The following is an 18,210-nucleotide window of genomic DNA, read 5'->3' as shown; positions in this document are numbered from 1 at the left end:
CACCACTCCTCCACATCAAAATTCATTTTACACCCACAAACTAGGGCTGGGCGATATGGCCAAAAATCTTCCTGATATAGGTCATTTCAGATCTCAATAACGATATACATCACAATATAGAATGTTTTCTGGTTATTCTGTTAATAAATTGTCTATATGAAATAGCTACATGAAAAAGCCTATTTTTGCATGCTCCATAATATTGTTTTGGCAAAACAGAACTTCTATGGTTCCTCCTGCTTTGCCACCTGCAACGATCAGAACGTAAATTACGTAAACCTTGGCTTAACAAAATTCAGCCGCTGTTGTTTTACATTGGGACACAAACATTATATAAAAATATATACATCAAGCATTTTTATATTGTTTAGGGGATATATATTGTCTCGGGTTGTCAAAAGTATCGATACTCAAAAAAGTATCGATACTAAAACGTTGCAGTTTCTTTTTGCACAATTGTTTTTTATTGTAAATATTTAAGCTGTGGTTCTGTTAATTTTTACATGTTGAATTTTTCTTGTTAATAAAAGTATTTCTGTTAAATCTTAGGGTCTTTGTTTTTATCCTGGTGGTATCGAAAATGGTATCGAGTATCGAATATTTTCCTGAGTATCGGTATCGAGTTGAAAATTTTAGTATCGTGACAACCCTACTATTGTCATATCGCCGCGCCCTAGTGCCGTTATTAGCAAATTAGACAATGACATTTTGTATCACAAGATCTCAATATTTGATTTTATCATGATGTGATGCCAATGAAAGACGATACATTTTTGTAGTGAATTATTGCCCAGCCCTTCCACAAATTCATGACATGCTGAACTGCCAATGGCGTCAATTAAGCCGCACTTGTCAAAAAATGTTACTTTACACAGCATGGAGAGAAGACCACAGCATGGTTGTTCTCTGCCAAACTTCTAGTTTGTCCTGTCTTATATATCACAAGATGCTTGCATGCACAACAGACTTATTGTACTGAGACAACAAAAGAAAGGCGTAAACCAAACAGCCAAAACATTCCTTCCCTCAGGACACAACTGCAGTCAAACGTTGACAATTCAACTGCTGCTCCACTGGCGTGAAGTCTTGTACAAACACCCTCACCAAAACAGCCTAAATTAAATAAATATTTATAAATATATAAGGAATGCCCTGCTTAACCTGCTGCCCCCACGACCCGGCCCCGGATAAGCGGAGGAAAATGGATGGATGGCATTTTTTCACACCTGCCTAAGACTTTTGCACAGTTCTGTATATGTATTTATATATTTAATATTGACATAAAGAGTATTCCGTAATCTTAATCAGTGTCTTTTATGAGTCATTTGAATATCTTTGGATTTTAGGACTGCTTGTCAGAGTAGAAATTTCACAAAATATTTATTGATGAAATCATTTAATTAATGTGCTCATTTGATGGAGGGCAAACTAATAGAGTCTTCATAACCTCTTTGATAGTTTAACCCTCTGGAGTCCATGAAAGTGTCGGAGCACGACTTCTTCATGACTTCTTCACGACTTCTTCACAACTTAAAAACGAAGCATGGAGCCCTGCTGTCAGCTTTTCTCTAAAGTTCTGGCTTTTCCAAAAGTTTCCATGTCCAATCTAGTGTGTCAACTCTTTTTCTACAACGGTTAAAATCACCACAACAAGTATAGTAACATGATTTTACTTATTTTGAAGAGATTTTGCAGTGTGCATTCAGCATTTTTAATGTAATATTTTTTGTTTACTGTTTTTTTGTGTGTCAGAATAAAGTCAAAAAGCAACAAAATAGCCCCAAACTCCAAAGGGTTAAAGCAAAGGAAGTTGACAAATTTGAACCAAAATCTCTTGGACTTCAGAGGTTTAAAAAAATGCATCAGACATTTTCAAATGTGAGAATTTGCTGTTTTTTGTTACTGTAAGTTAGATATTGTTTGGATTATTCAAGCAAAATAAAAAAATTAAACTTTTTATTCAACACTTGCCACACCAATCACACGTCCCAATAAACCGAAATACCCTTGTGAGTATTGGACTGAGACAACTCAGATGGACAGAAACATGACATCAAATGAACGCTAATGGTGTCTGCTGGATCTGTAACGAGGCGACTCTTTGCCTGAACAACTTTATATGGTTACAGCTTGTTTATCAATTATTCAAATATTGAAAAAAAAAAGAAAGTTTCCCCCTAATTGCTTTTAGCACAACCCAAATCTCAAAGCAAATCTTGACCTGCACAGCAAATACACAAGTCGGATAAAAGGCCATACAGTCAATAAGATCTTGCGAAAAGATTTTAACAAACACCAGATAAAAACGAGGCTATTTACTGTCTTTGATCCTCTTTTAACAAAAACGCTTCACGGTTCACTTCAAAGCAGCCTGGGAGTGGCTGCCTTTATCTGCTCTGTGCCCGGCCGATACTGTGAAGCTTTGTGCCGCCTGCAGCGAGGATACAGTCACAATGAGCTCCCGCTCCCTCGTTTCTGTTCGAACTAATCAGCCGGCGAGTGAGAGGAAACACCCTGCTAGATATTTATGCTCAGGGAAAGAAGAGACAGAGGAAACGATGCATAGCCTTGGCTGGCGGCCACGGGGAGCATGCATAGGATTGCTGGGCGTTCATCCAAAAAAGTCCCAGACGCAGACAGCCAGGTTGGGCCGCTTTGACATCTCTAATGGGGTCCAAGACAAACATCACTCCAAATTAGCCCCAGAGGCTTCTCCCACTTAGACAGAACCTTGAGCTGCGACGTAAAGGACGTACAGAATGAGAAGAGGAAGGTAAACTTTTCCTCCTAAAGCAACCAAACATGATGACAGCCTGGAGCATGAGCGGCCTGCAGCCCAGTCAGATGCACTGTAAAACCTAATGTTGCTTGTTTGTTATCATAACTCATTTTTCCTTTTCAATACAACAAAGATTTGTGTAAAAAGCCATTTAACTTAAAATATTGAGTCGAATTGTAAGATTAATTTGAGTTAACTCCATTGTCTTTGTTGTCTTGACATAAAATTATTTTGCAGCATGGACACTCAAATATTTAAGTTGAAGCAACAAGTTGGGTTTTACAGTGTGCAGCCTCATCACAGCAGGATGCAGGAACCTTTTGAGGAGGTGAACCAGGACGCACAAGAGTAAATTCCTGCTGTATTTATTAAGCATGCATGACAGATCCTGTGACAGCAGGAGCAGCTTTAAGTGGCTCAGAGTCCGGCCATAGCAAGGTCAATAATGAAGAGAATACATTATATGTGAGGTATGACCTCTGCAGTAATATGGAGAGGATTAAAGCAACAGTCAGTCAGTCTCTTTTTATTAATTAACTCATAAGAACCAAGAACCAACAAGTGGACCACATAGAACACATTTATGATGTTTTTTTTAAATACTACCCCTAAATGTCAAAGATCTGTGATGTGACATATGTGTCACATTGGGTGTTTATGGTATTTATTTTTATGATATTTCTTATTTTAATATAAATATTATATAATTTGCCTTTTTCTCTGCATCTCCACAACATATATTAAAAGTGTGCCATTAATAGTGCTATTAGTGCTAATAGTGCTAGAAATTATTTTTCAGATTTGTTTTTAAGTAACAAAATAATAATAAATACAAACAAATAAACTCTAATAGGGTTAAATGAGATAAAGGACACCCTATTAATGGATTAGAATTGCTAAATGGGTATAAAACCTTGCCTAGTTACAAAAAATAAGCTTTTTGAAATTAGCTTTTTTTCACATTTCATACACATATTTTGGAGAAGTCACATGACCACCACACCAGGGTGTTGAGTATGTGTTGATTAGGGATTTAATGAGTTATGGTGAAGCATAAAGCTGAATATATGAGATTATAGAAGATTTAAAGTGTTTGTTACAACAATGTCACCGTGGGTTCTTATGGGTTAAAGACCACACAAAAAGGAGACTTTAGCTTCATAGAGAACTGTCACTTCAAGGAAAAAAGTCAAATTTAATTCATGCTGAGGGATGGTTGACCAATAATTGATCAACAGTAAAATGATCTATACATATGACACTACATAAAGTGTTGTTTTTATGATTTTATGATTTTCTGTGTATACATGCATATTTTATTTTGTGCAGGCAGTGCATTTTATTTATTTTTATTTTATTATATTTTTATTATATTTTATGTTATTGTATTTTTATCATTTTATTGTCTACTTATCTTTTTTACTGTGATTTTATTGTGTTATCTATTTATTGTGTTTAACTTTTTGTGCGGCACTTTGGAAACCCTGTGTTTGCTATAAACGTGCTATATAAATAAAGTGGATTGGATTGGAAAGTGGATTTTTATACAGGTGCATCTCAATAAATTAGAATATGATGGAAAAGTCAAATAGCCCCAACCAAGTATTGAGTCATATAGATGGACATACTTTTCAGAGGTCAACATTTCCATATTAAACATAGTTTTTAAAATTGGTCTTTTGTAATATTCACATTTTTTGAGACACTGAATTTTAGGTCTTCATTAAATGTAAGAAAGATAACTGCCACAAAAACCGTTGTAAATAGGGACAGCAAAACACAAAATGTGCACCACAAATGAATATTAGTTGCATTAAATGTTATTTAAATATTGCTGTTACAGTCAGAGTGGAACCAGATGACATCTGTTACAATACAATGACTGTGGGTTGAAGAAAAGTTTGACGAAAACGCGTCAACATCTCAAACAAATAGTATCTTAATTAGACAAAATAAAAAGGTCTAAAAATGGCAACCATATTGTCAGTTTTTGGGATGCAATTTATATCCTGCACTGATTTTATGAACAGTTTTATTGTGTTTGCAGAACTCTAACAGGCACCACTCTGACGTAATGTGTTGTGACAAATTGTTGTTTTGGGAGAACAAATTATTGTTTTTTGTCTTTTTTCCCGTCCTCTGTTGACTGTTCTGTGTCGTAGCTGTTCAGTTGTGGGCGGCTGATTACACATCAGCTGAATCACTTCTCCAGAACAGTAAAGCCTTCATGTACTGACGTTTGTTTAGATAGAACAAGACACAAATTACAGCCTTGAGGCCACAGTGTGATTTACCTGCATGCTGAGTTGCATTAATTCTCAGATTTGCGTAACAGTGGAGGCTGTATCGGGTTACAACGCCCAGATTACTGTAACTGAGAAAGTGATGTCGCAACAACTGCCAGCTCTTCACTGTGAAACGTTCACTTACAAAGTTATTGCTACATGAGGTCAAACAGGCGACCAGAAGTATATCCTAATCTAGCATCAGTATAGGTGAACCAATATTTACTGTTCTGGTTGGTGTGAGCAGGAAGTGTTGAAAGGGGAAGTGGGGAACTCTTTTATCATCATATTCATTCTAACATAGTTTTACATTGTGTTTCTGGTTTCATTCTAAATTTTGGTATAATTTAATACTTATTTCACTGTGATCTGCATCTCCTACACTGCTCTTTAGTTTCAGTTTCAGGGCTTTTTATTATTATTTTTTTTACATTTTACTCACTGTGGCCTTGTATTTGAACTCCAATATATAATGCACCTCTATGCAATCAGCACAATAATGGGCTGAAGTAGGAACAACTAAAAAATTCATTTTTTGCAGAATAACAGAGTTATAATGTCATACATAGGGCTGGGCGACATGGCAAAAAAAATGACCACGATTTATTTTTTCATATCGTCCAATCTCAATTATTATTGCAAGTTTTTATACTGTTTTTAAACTGACAAAAGCATCTGTACTGAAAACTAAAGAAAGTGGAGATTAGTTAATATTCGAATAACTTATGAAGTAAATGACAAAGCCAATAAGATGAACATAGAATAATATAAAAACTATTTTTACTCAACAGTACAACTAATGTCGAAAAACATAAAATAACACAGTGAACTACTTTACAGTCCTGAGTGTTTTGCAGGTATACAACATGCCCAAAATAATCTAACTGTGAGCCTAGTTTCTCCTCTTGGAATGTTGCTTGTACGGTGCAAAAGATGACGCAATTGATTGTTGCTTAATCGCAAATATATAACGGCCCAGGCCGAGTCATACATCATGAAAAAAATAAAGAGCAAGTTGAAATTCTCTGATTCTCTGAATTATTTTTTAAAAAGTGGAATAAAAAAGAATTTATATATAAAAAGTTTTCAGAGTGCTCACACCTGTCATGAATATTCTAAAAATAAAATTAGTTCTCCACATGTTATACATATTGAACTATTTGCATTTTTACAACCTCTACTCCCAACCTCTCCCCTCAGCTCTGTGCAAACAGCCTGCAGTTCTGTCCGATTTTCAGTGAATTGTTCTCACGTGACCGTTCATCTCAGCAGAATCAATCATGGCTTCACAGTTGCGTTGAAGAACGCAGAATTTTACGTTTTTAACAGGATCTGGTTATAACAAAAGGTTTATTTTTGGCAAAAAATAAAAATCAGACATGTAGAATATAGTGATTTTTACAGAAATATCACAATTTGTCAGGTTCAGCGGGTTCTATAATGAAAAAGTTATAATAAATTCAAAATTCTGCACATATTCTAAGATATGTGGGAGTAGTCTTGTGTTCAGAAGGCCTCCTCTATAATATGTGCCGGTCATTGGCTCCATATATCAACATTGGGTGACTCACTGCCAGAGAGCGCCTCTAAATCCTCTCTATTACCCTCCAGTGACACGCTGTTAAAACGTGGCCCCGTGTCCATGTGAGGTTCAATGTCACCCAACCCATCTGAATATCACCCGCTGGTTACTAACAGCCAGGAGGCCTGCAGGAGCTGCAGATGGAGAAGGTGTGGCAAGGTGACCGGTGATAATATACAACATCTGCTGGAGCCTTAAAGGAACGTATCAGCGGTTTTCAACATTATAGCCCACTTACTACACATTTATTACACCAAACAGTGAATTTAAACAGTGATTATAATCTTTCAGAGGCAGAGGTTATGTGGTCAAATCCCCTGTTTTGTCTGATCAACAGTCTAAAGATGATCGACAACATGGGTCTCAAACTCGCGGCCCGCAGGCAAATTTCGGTCCTCGTGACGATATTTTGTGGCCCCCATCTTGGGGGTTTAATGTGAGTTTTATATGAATGGCACTTTACCTTGTTGTGTGTGGAAGGTCCCTTTAATTACTTTTTTTGGTCATTTTGTGTCTTTTTTTTGTAAATTTGTGTCTTTTTTTTGGTAATTCTGTGTGTTTTTTTGGTAATTCTGTGTCTTTTTATTAGTAATTTTGTGTATTTTTTTGGTAATTTTGTGTATTTTTTAAAAATAATTTTGTGTATTTTTTAATAATTTTGTGTATTTTTTAAGTAATTTAGTTTTTTTCTGTCATTTTGTGTCTTTTTTATAATTCTGTGTCTTTTTTGGTAATTCTGTGTATTTTTTTTGTCATTTTGTGTCTTTTTTGGTCATTTTGTGTCTTTTTTTTAATCATTTTGATACTGATACTGATACATTCCAGAAGCTGTTTTTTGGGCTAAAACACGACATGATTAATTGATCGTCAGCATCCATTTTTAAATAAAGAGCTTTTTGCTGAATTAAACATAGTTTGAAGTTGGAAAATTTCTTAATTTAAAGATGAAAACATATCAGCATCAATAAGCATCAAACTGATACGCTGCCAGCACAGAAAAAGAAGAGAACATGAAGAAAAATGAACCCAAACTGTTAATTTAAACACACTTGTTGGGAGTCAAACAGAATGCCCTCATTAGAGGACTTTCCTCGAGGTGATCCACTCCCTCCCTCCCTCTCGTGACCCCTTTCTCCACCTCATCCATCCATCTCCATCCACAGCTTTTTGCACCAAATGCTGATTCAAGCCAACGTGGATCCTCCAGAGACTCAACCACAGGTGCAGGGAAGAAATGGGACAGCCGGCAGCTAAACTGTGTGCTACTTTTAGCTGATTTAGCTCCCATACCTTTTATTTTTTTCTCCATTTCATTCAACACCTGAGTATTCTATTTCCTGGAGTGTTTATCTCTTGATTTGCAACATTTATCACTTATGCACAGCAGCTATTTAGCTCTGAGACGGACTGGTTTAACTGGACTGACAGTCTGAACAATCTGTTACAACAACAATAGAGATGAAGCATCCAGTGTTGGTGAAGGAGTTCCCCACGTTGTTGTTGTTGTTGTTGTTGTTGGCATAAAGTGGAAATGTCAGAACAAGTTATGTGACGGAGAATATAATGAAGTTAAACAAACATATGACAGCTGCAGAACAAACCACATTCCCAACAGCCTCAACTGCCCTTTGTAGTTACAGCCAATTAGCACGCTGAAATAAGAAGGTTAAAGTGTTAAAATATGAAAAATAAGAAAGTTAAATTGTTAAAATAGGAAAAATAAGAAGGTTAAAGTGTTAAAATATGAAAAATAAGAAGGTTAAATTGTTAAAATAGGAAAAATAAGAAGGTTAAAGTGTTAAAATATGAAAAATAAGAAGGTTAAAGTGTTAAAATATGAAAAAAAGAAGGTTCAAATGTTAAAATAGCAAAAATAAGAATGTTCAAATGTTAAAATATGAAAAATAAGAAGGTTAAATTGTTAAAGTGGACCTATTATGCTTTTTCTTATTTTCTGTCACATATATACAGTGCTTAAGAAATGTATTAGATCACCTGTCACAAAAATGAGACAACACATATATTTAAGAAATCTTTCAAAAGCTTGTTTAAAACTAAATGCAAGTAAATAACTATAATTTGACATCCAAATCAAGAAATTATAATATGCTTTACTATTCTTTTTTCTTCTTCTTTTTTTTTTTTTTTACAGTTCTTTTGTAAAACAGTACATTTGAAATTAATAACAATAATAATGATATTTTAGCATTAAGAATACAATTTGGGTTAAAGAGCTTCTACATACTGACGTATGAACATTACAGAAACATAAGAAATGATTTTGGTAATTACTATTGCTGTTAATTCATGACAGCTGATACATAAACCGGTCTAATAAATTATAGATATGGGCTATATTTATATATCACAGATGTATAAATGAAATATTCCAACCTGGTCCACTGCTACTCTGCTGACAGCACCACTGATAAAACTTTTTAACCTGTCAGACAGAACCAGCTGCTTCTGTTACACCTGTTGGACAAGGAATCCCTCTTCTTTTGTAATTTAAACTTACTTCAAAACATTGTTTACCTCCTGGCTGCAACCAAAAAGCTGTGATACGCTCAGATCTGTGCTGATTTCTACGTTAGTTTGATAAATGAGGGCCATTTAGAGCACTTTTCAGAGCTTTTTAAGAGTTATTCTTCCGGCTGCAATGATCTGGCAAATCAGTTTTTTCAAGTTCAACCTTGGATCTAATAATAGGGCCATAATTCATTGTGTAAAAAAAATAGTTCCACGTATTACCCTCCAGACATTATTTGCACCCTTGACTCCCATTAAAACATACATTTTTGATCCCAGTCCAACCAATCAGAGCAAACTGGGCTTATTATCAGGAGGCGAGGTTAAAGCGAAGCAAAAAAAGACACAAAATTATTTAAAAAAGACACAAAATTACCACAAAAAAGTAATTAAAGGGACCTTCCACACACAACACGGTGCCATTCATATAAAACTCACATTAAACTTTCACATCAAGGTGGGGGCCACAAAATATCATCACGAGGGCCGCAAGTGGCCCACAGGCCGCGAGTTTGAGACCCATGTAATAGAACCTACAACATACAAGTATGAACCTGAAAATGAGCACAATAGGTCCCCTTTATACCTCATACCTGCTAAACAGCAGCATTTAGCACAACACCTCTGCCCAATACTATATTTCTTGGAAAATCCACGACCTTAAGTGTCACAGAGACGTTTAAGCTAATAAAGTTTCACCTTAGTTCAACTTTGAGAACAGGATCATGTGACTTTGCCTCCACTGGGAGGTTCATTCCTTTGATGCAGACAGTAAAACTGTGAGATTTATGGCTGTGCATGTAAAGAATTCCCTCAGGCGGTAAATCAATCACAGTAGTTAAAGCAGAACTCCTTTAATGATGCATGATCTGATGCATGTTGCAGCACATGTTGCAGAACAGAACTGATGATGAAATCTCATGTTAACATTGTGCTGAATATGTTCTTCTCTCCTCCTCCTCACACACGCACTGACTGACAATATAAAGCAGATTTACATCATTGCAGTGGCTGTTTATCTACATAACTGAACCCGTGTTGCTCTCCCATCATGCATCTTGCTGCACACATCTAATTAATTAGCATGTAAAGAGCTGCAACAGGAGACAGGAGGGAAAGGAAGCACGTGAGTAAAGCGGAGGGTTGTGACAGGAACAGGATGATGAAAGAAGAGAGGTGAGGCGGTTTGCAGGAAGAGTTGTGGCTTGAGGTGAGAGCGTGCAGGATGAGAAGCTGCCCACATGTAAATAAGCAACGCTACGAACCTAGAAGACAAACAGGGACTTTCTAAAATCACCCTGCCCCGTTTTTTTTGTTATGACCTCGAACACTGTCAACTTTTAATTTCTCAGAAAACACTGTAGAGCAGGGGTCTTAAACTGAGATTACCTAGGGGCCGCTGGAGGCAGTATCAAAATAAACAAAAAAAGACACAAAATGTAAAAAAAAGACACAAAATTCTAAAAAAAAGACACAAAATTCTAAAAAAAAAATACACAGAATTACCAAAAAAGACACAAAATTATTTTTAAAAAGACACAAAATGACCCAAAAAAACAACAACAAATAATTACGAGAAGATAATTACGATAAAATTTTTTTTTTTTTTTTCCACATTCTGATGCTCTCAATTATTTAGGGTAGATTGTAGCTGTAGGTTTTTTGTTGAAGTTATTTATTTATTTATTTATTTATTTATTTATTTATTTAATATATTAAATATATGTTTAGCAGTTTTCAGTACGATGGCATTGCACATTTTTTGTGCATTTTATTTATTTATTTATTATTTTTATATATTAAATATATTTTTAATAGGTTTCAGTAGGTTGAGGCAGTTCACAAAAAACATTTTATATATTAAAAGTATTTTTGTAGTTTTCACTAGGTTGTACCAGTGCATGAAACATATTTGATACACATATTTCTGTCCAATTTATTTTTATTTATTATTTTTATATATATCAAATATATTTTATTAGGTTTCAGTAGGTTGTAGCAGTGCACTAAACCATATTTCACAGTTTTTTTATGTTGAATTTATTTTTGTTTTTTGTTTATATGTAGAATTTGAAAGTGCACTAATGTTACAAGATAGTTGATTTTATTTATTTTTATTAAATTTAATTGTATTTGTTATTCTTATGCACCATGTTTTTGTGTTTCAGTTGAATTATATTATAGTCCAAGAAAATTCACTATTAAAAAGACTTAAAAAAAAAAAAAAAAAGTTCAATAAATGCACAATGTTTCCAAAGTCACTGAGTTAATATTTTGGATCTCAACATCGACCAAAAATAATTGAGATTATGATTTTGCGATAGTCAAGCCGCCCTTCTTCCTGGCAGCATGTGATCATACTTAGCGCAGCTATAAATATATAAATGAGCACACATTCAGGAAACATGTGTGCACACTTACCTAACACTTATCTGAGAGCAAAATATAGGTCATCTCGTGATGATAATTAGAGCCCTATTTGTGGTCCCAATTTAGAAAAATCAGCCGGAGACACTTTTCTCGTTCTGTGCCTGTTACAGTGGAGCTGAGACGACGGTGACGGCTTTATGATCACACATCAAAAACACCTTTTGATGGGACATCTGTTCCCAGTTTGCACAATATGATGGACTGATATTTCCTATTGGGTAAATATAAAGGAAAAGTGGTGCAAACTGATATATATATGCAAGAACTGACTTGAAAATTGTAGTGAGAAACAAGCATGTTTGCAACAGAGAGAAGTCACACCTATCAAGTGAGTTGCTTCTCCCCATTCAGAAGTGTAAAAATAGAACTGTAGACACAAATCGTCACCCTGTTAAAACAATCTCATTTTTTCAAGTTTTGCAGGAAACACAAAAAACTTCATCAAAAGTGTAACATATGACATTTATTGATCATTTCCCTCAAAAATGATGTAACAAAGGATGGCTATTGGCATAGTAATAACAATGTGTGTAAATATGTAACTGAAGAGAAATAAATGACTTGGGCAATTTTTTGAACATGCCTTTGTGACTTAAGCAAGATATGGTAACACTTTATTTTGAAGGTGTCTACAAAAGAGTCATACAAGCCTGTCAGAAACATGACATGACAAGTATCATGAGCATTAATGTTACTTCAAAGTGTCATTAATGTTCATGACACGCTCATGTCACTCTTATGTAGACACCTTCAAAATAAAGTGTTACCATATCTTGCTCAAGTCACAACGGCATGTTAAAAAAATTGCTTAAGTCACTTTTTATTTTGACTTAGGCATAATAAATCCGCTTAAGTCACACACTTGACATAGGCCATTATCTTAAAGGGGTAAAATCACATAATCTGATCAACTGAGGATGTAGGAGATTTTACCATAGGTGGTAATGAGGAGATGATTTAGGCAAAAAAAAAAAAAAAGACAAAAAATGACTTAGGCGATTATTTCAACAGTGTGATGATATGTGGCTGTTCTGATAAGAGTCATCACTCTGATTTAAACAGAATAAAAAAGTGTCTAAGTCTAAAGAAAACTATGCCCCGCCAAACGTCTCTATTCTGCAAGGGAATTTCCATTAAATTTGGGGTCTGTGGTCTGGTGTGGACCCATATGGGAGGCCAGAGCTCATCACAGAACATGTAAAAGTGAAACCAAGGTCTGATCTCAACACAAGCTGCTGCCTAGTTTCACAGTCATCATGGTCAGGGGGAGTCAGCTGTAGGCAAGACCACATCAGCCAGGAGGTGATTCAAACGGCTCGCCTCCACATGGTACACACACACACACACACACACACACACACACACACACACACACACAGAGGAAACCACAGGGCGGTCAGCTCTGACTTTCCTGTTAGTAATCATGTTTCCTTTTTACATACAGACACTGTTATTCATCACTGCGACAGTTTAAAAAACAATGTTTCCAAATGTAAATTTTCAGAAATCCGTGCAACACTCTCCATTTGATACAGTCAAAACAGAAACATTGTTAAAACCCCACTTCCGGTGACGCTTTTCAAAATAAAACAAGACTACCTAAATAGAAAGTGATGGAAAGTATCAACAATAGAATAAGAATATGCATAAATATAATTTTATATTAGCAACGTTATCTTAAACAGTTTTTTGTGTATCCATTAAGATGGTTATATTTTGTCCTTTAGTTGTTTAGGCTCCAAAACCGCAGAAAAAAATGTAAAAACAGGCTGTCAGGTTGCCCGTCCTTTTGGTTATTAATAATATAAAAGCAGCAAATCCTAACAATTAAGTTGGTTTAACACTATTGCTTGCAACTATCCATCAACTTACCATTAATCAACTGCTGTGAAATTAATGGATAGTATTGTAAACTTCTTGTGACCATAACATGAAAACACTTGTAGGTCCACTTAAAAATTTAATAAAAAGTAAAACATGCTGGCTTTTACACCAGTTTCATTTCATTTCAGAGGACAAAATTATTACATTAAACATATTAAATGTAGATGTGTCATGAGCATGAATGACACTTTGAAGTAACATTAATGTTCATGATACTTGTCATGTCATGTTTCTGACAGTGTGACTCTTATGTAGACACCTTCAAAATAAAGTGTTAACATATCTTGCTTAAGTCACAAAAGCATGTTAAAAAAAATGCCTAATAAGTCATAAGTCATTTATTTCTCTTAAGTTACATAATTTACACACAGTGTTATTACTATACCAATAGCCATCCTTTGTTACATCCTTTTTGAGTGAAATGATCAATAAATGTCATATGTTACACTTTTGGTGAAGTTTTTTGTGTTTCCTGCAAAACTTGAAAAAATGAGTAAGGCGATTATTTTTAACATAGTGACATGTAATCTCTTATGCTTTTCTTTTGAAGGTCCCAGTCTGTACTTCCTGTCTGGTCGTCACTAACGGTCGCGAGCTTCCCGCCGCTGCTCCACGCTGACTGCGGCTGGAGCTGGTCCCGCTCCCCGCCGCCCTGCTGTCGGAGGCGGCTACAGCTCCGAGCAAAACGCGCCCCCTCTCCTTACACAACTCCCACTATCAGACTGAATCAAACCAACTATATATATTAAAAAAGGGGCTAAACACAGATTTTTTACATTTTTTTTTTTTTTTACCAGTTGACGGTTTTCCGCCCCGGCGTGTTGATGCTCTCTCCGGCGACCACACAGCCAAAGACAAGCCCAGTGAAAGATGCTCCGCCAGCGGCGCGCCACGACACAAATCTGCCTCCCGTAAACCATCCTTAAATCCACACACACAAACCCCCCAGCCGGGCTGAATTAAAAAATACAAAATAAATAAAACCCGTCCTACCGTAGACATGAGTGGGTGCGGGCGGCTCCTTCCTCTCGCGGCTGTCAAAGCTGCTGTGTGGTGCGGCAGCTGCGGACTCTCTGCCTCCTCCCACCGGCCGCCCCTGGGCTCTGGCTGCTGGGATACTTCCACGGCTCCTGCCGACTGACTGCCTGGCTGCCTGTCTGTCTGCAGACTACACAGCAGCGAGACAGACCGCCACACCAATGCGAGACACTGAGTGGGCAGGGCGCGTCACCACGCCCGTGGGCCCTCCCCTAGTCCCGCCGGTACACGCCGTTCCGTCGAGGGCAGACCGGGGCGAGCGTCACGCCAGATCTCATTCAAAAATCTGGGAAGTTAACGTGCCTTCGCTTGTTGTGCGTAAAATCGTTGCACGTCGAAAAGCGTAAAGCAGGACTTCGTCTATGAATTATCAAAATATTAAATTCGGCATATGATAAATATAAATATAAACGCATTTAAAACGGAAATCTATCATTTTATTGCAAAAAAAAAAAATGGTGTAGTTGTGACAGTAACTTTTAAAAGTAGGATAAAATCATGATGCAAATGCTTGAGGACAAGGATGATACAGTCATGGAAAAAGTATTACACCACCCTTGTTTTATTGTTCATTTTAATGCCTGGTAGAACTGAAGGTACATTTGTTCAGACAAATACAATGATAACAACAAAAATAGATCATAAGAGTTTACTTTAAGAGCTGATATCTAGACATTTTCCATGGTTTTCTTGATTATAACCAAAATCATTATTAAAAAAACATGGAGAATGGCTATTTTTGTTACCTTTAGTTGTACCAGGCATTAAAATGAACAAGAAATTAAAGTAAATGGGTGGTCTAATATTTTTTCCATGACTGTAGGTCAACCAAATTAGATTATACCTTCATAAAGCAGAACCCCAGAGAATGAGGATGATAGTGACAAATCTAGGCCTCTATATTCTAGTTACTTCTCTACCAACTCTTAATGTGGTTTCATATTATACTTTCAATTTGTACATCGAAGAAAGTGATTGCAGCCTCTGGATAATCTAATTCAAAATATATTGTGGCCTGGCATGGCCCAGTTTGACCCTTTTTCTCTAAAAGAGCATAAAGCTGGCAATAAAACCAAATTAATTTGATAAACCCCAAACAGAAACATTATCCATGTTCACTCAACTCTGTGATAAACTTCAAGTGCCTCTGAGTTTGAAGCAGGACATGACTTATCTCCTGGAATAAAAGGATATATTGATTGCTCTAAAACTGAACCCATTGTTAATTCTGCAGCTAAAACATCGTGTCAGGACCTGTCGTTTCTATTGAATCCCACATAAACACATGCAAGGCAGATCATTCTGTAGCCCTAGTAGCAGAACAGTGATGTATAATTAAAGATATCAAGTGCCGTGCATCAAACGCCATCCTATCGGTTATTACATCCAGCCTGTTGCCTGGAGGCCACTTTAAACTCCAGTTGGTGCCATTACTCCCCATCTTACAGCTTTGATTATGACTCACAGTCATAGTTTCATGGCACTTAGCTGAAGGGCACAGAGTTTGCTTTAAGCTACAGCTGTGCTATAACCATAATTGACCAAATTAATCTCTATTCAGCTGTGAGAGTAACGCAGAATGCAGAATGACATGATTGTGAGAACTGGTTGCATGCAACTCAGCCGTTTCTGCAGCTACAGTCCTTGTTGTGCAACATTTGTAACCACCCAACCAAGATCTAGTTTAGTTTTTCTATTTTTATGTGCAGATTGCAGCATGTTTAGCATAGAAAGTCATGGCTGAAACACCATGAATCATATAATAACAGAAAGTGCTGCTGTTATACATTTTAACTGGGTTAAAGTTTGAGTTTCTAGAGCCTGTCCTGTTTCAGAGAGGTGCTGCATGGGCCACACTCTGTTTTTCAACTATTTGCGTCCTGTTGATGAATTTAATATCTGGAAGTCAAGTTTTTTTTAACCTTAATATGTTCTTTTCCCCTAACTTTAGGCTAGTGGTTTTGGTGGCTAAACCTTAAGGTTTTACATTGTTAATAATGAGTTTAAAACTGCAGTTATGGGTGTAAATGATGAGTTCATTCATCTTGAAAAATGCTTCTTGAGGTACCTGTTGGATGTACTTACAGTACAGTAAAGGCAGTTTAATGTACCTGTTGTTTAAGATCTATTTGGACAAAAGCTAAATGAACATTCCTTGGCTATGTGTCTATCAGGATAACCACTATCCTGATAGTCGAATATCCAAGGACAAGACTCTCAGGCAACAGCTAAATTATTGTGACTGACCCAGAGGGATTTACGAGACTCCGGAGGTGACGTATGGTTTTCGACATTTTCGCCTGTGATCCGTGATCACATATGCGACAGATTAAACACGGAGACTCAACTGTTGACGCTGTCGCTAACTGTGCACAACGTCAGCAGCTGATCATAAACAAAGCAGCATGGCTAATTATGCACAGGATCTCTGCTGATCATAAGCATTGTGATCATGAATTAACCGGCATCGCTAACTGTGCACAGAGTGTCCGGTGCTTGTTGTAAACAAACAGAGATCGCTAAGTGAACACCTCTTGCAGCAGCAGCACATACACACTGTTCTGCTACAGAGCTAACTGTTAGCCTATTAGCAATTTGCAGACTGGACGCCAAGGGGTTAACATCCCCTCCGGCTCTGCAGCTGGGAGAGACTGCTGCAGGAGGACTGTGCCGCTTCGACTCGTTCTTACTGTAAGAATGAGTCTCAAGTAACACCAGATAAAGTTTTTGGATTTGTCGCTAGTCGCGTCTTAAAAGATGCTAAATATAGCACCAAGTTGCTGAGTTGGCAACACTGCTTCGCCGGCTTTTACAAACTGCGTGTGTTGTTGTGGCGCTGAGTACTACGTCACATCCTGCTTAGCGTTTTATCCAATCAGCAACCAGGCTTTTTTCAGGGGAGAAAAACGGCCCTGCTTTTTGACAGGGCCAAAAAAAGTCCCATCAAAAGACCGCTCAGGATGGCTCATATTCAAATTAGGGGCGTTTCGGCGAGTGAGACCCACCTCATTCCGGGTATTGGGCGATCGTGGAAACGCCCTTATTGTGACTGATTCAGTTACTTTGTGCATCTTGCTGCAAATCTGCCATTCTCTTTTTATATTATAATCTTGCAAAAGAGTTGATCACTTTTCCTGCAACTCTCAGAAAATAACTACTATAACAACTAATGCTGAGGTAATAGGCCTCTCCTGTGTTGTACATTCTTTCTCTGGCTTCCTACGTGAAGCTCTGCACATGAGGTGACACAGAGATAACAAAGGAATCTGCTTTTTATGCAGCGAAACAATTCCTGGCTCACCTCAGAGCCTCAGAGGAACGTTGCTCCGGGCTAAGGTGAAGCAATTCGAGACACGGATATTGAAACCCTTGATCACTGCGGGTGCTGTTAAAGACTTTTTCCTTGAAGGATGAAACTCATTGTAATTGGTGTTATCTCTGCACTGCAGTTATTCTCCTCTCAATATGTTTAATGTTGATGAGATGCTATACCGGATGAAGGGGGACACCAGAGACGTCAGCGGAGGAGGTAAAGCAATCCATCAAACGCTGCTGTGAAAATCTGAGTCATGTCTGCTGTCAATTAAATTGAGGTGTGTGTGTGTGTGTGTGCAGGGATGTGAGCCATATGGGTAAACAGCCATTTGTGCAGCTCTGATGAACAGTTTCAACTCATAAAGCTG

The 18,210-nt window shown here is 37.0% G+C and overlaps 1 protein-coding gene across 2 annotated transcripts in view; it reads right to left on the bottom strand.

The window, feature by feature from the left end:
• Window positions 1-14,632, bottom strand: part of si:dkey-97m3.1 (fatty acyl-CoA reductase 1) — an 82,770-nt gene extending 68,138 nt beyond the window's left edge. For both annotated transcript variants that reach the window (XM_059325571.1, XM_059325572.1), the window contains exon 1: window positions 14,483-14,632. In XM_059325571.1, the coding sequence (XP_059181554.1) occupies window positions 14,483-14,491 (9 nt within the window). In that variant the 5' untranslated portion in view covers window positions 14,492-14,632. The remainder of the gene's footprint in view (window positions 1-14,482) is intronic.
• Window positions 14,633-18,210: the final 3,578 nt, after the last annotated feature.

Source organism: Centropristis striata, chromosome 22, assembly GCF_030273125.1.
Source record: "Centropristis striata isolate RG_2023a ecotype Rhode Island chromosome 22, C.striata_1.0, whole genome shotgun sequence".
Lineage (NCBI taxonomy): Eukaryota > Metazoa > Chordata > Actinopteri > Perciformes > Serranidae > Centropristis > Centropristis striata.
The sequence above is the reverse complement of the archived record's forward strand: the minus strand, read 5'-3'. Positions and strand labels throughout refer to the sequence as shown.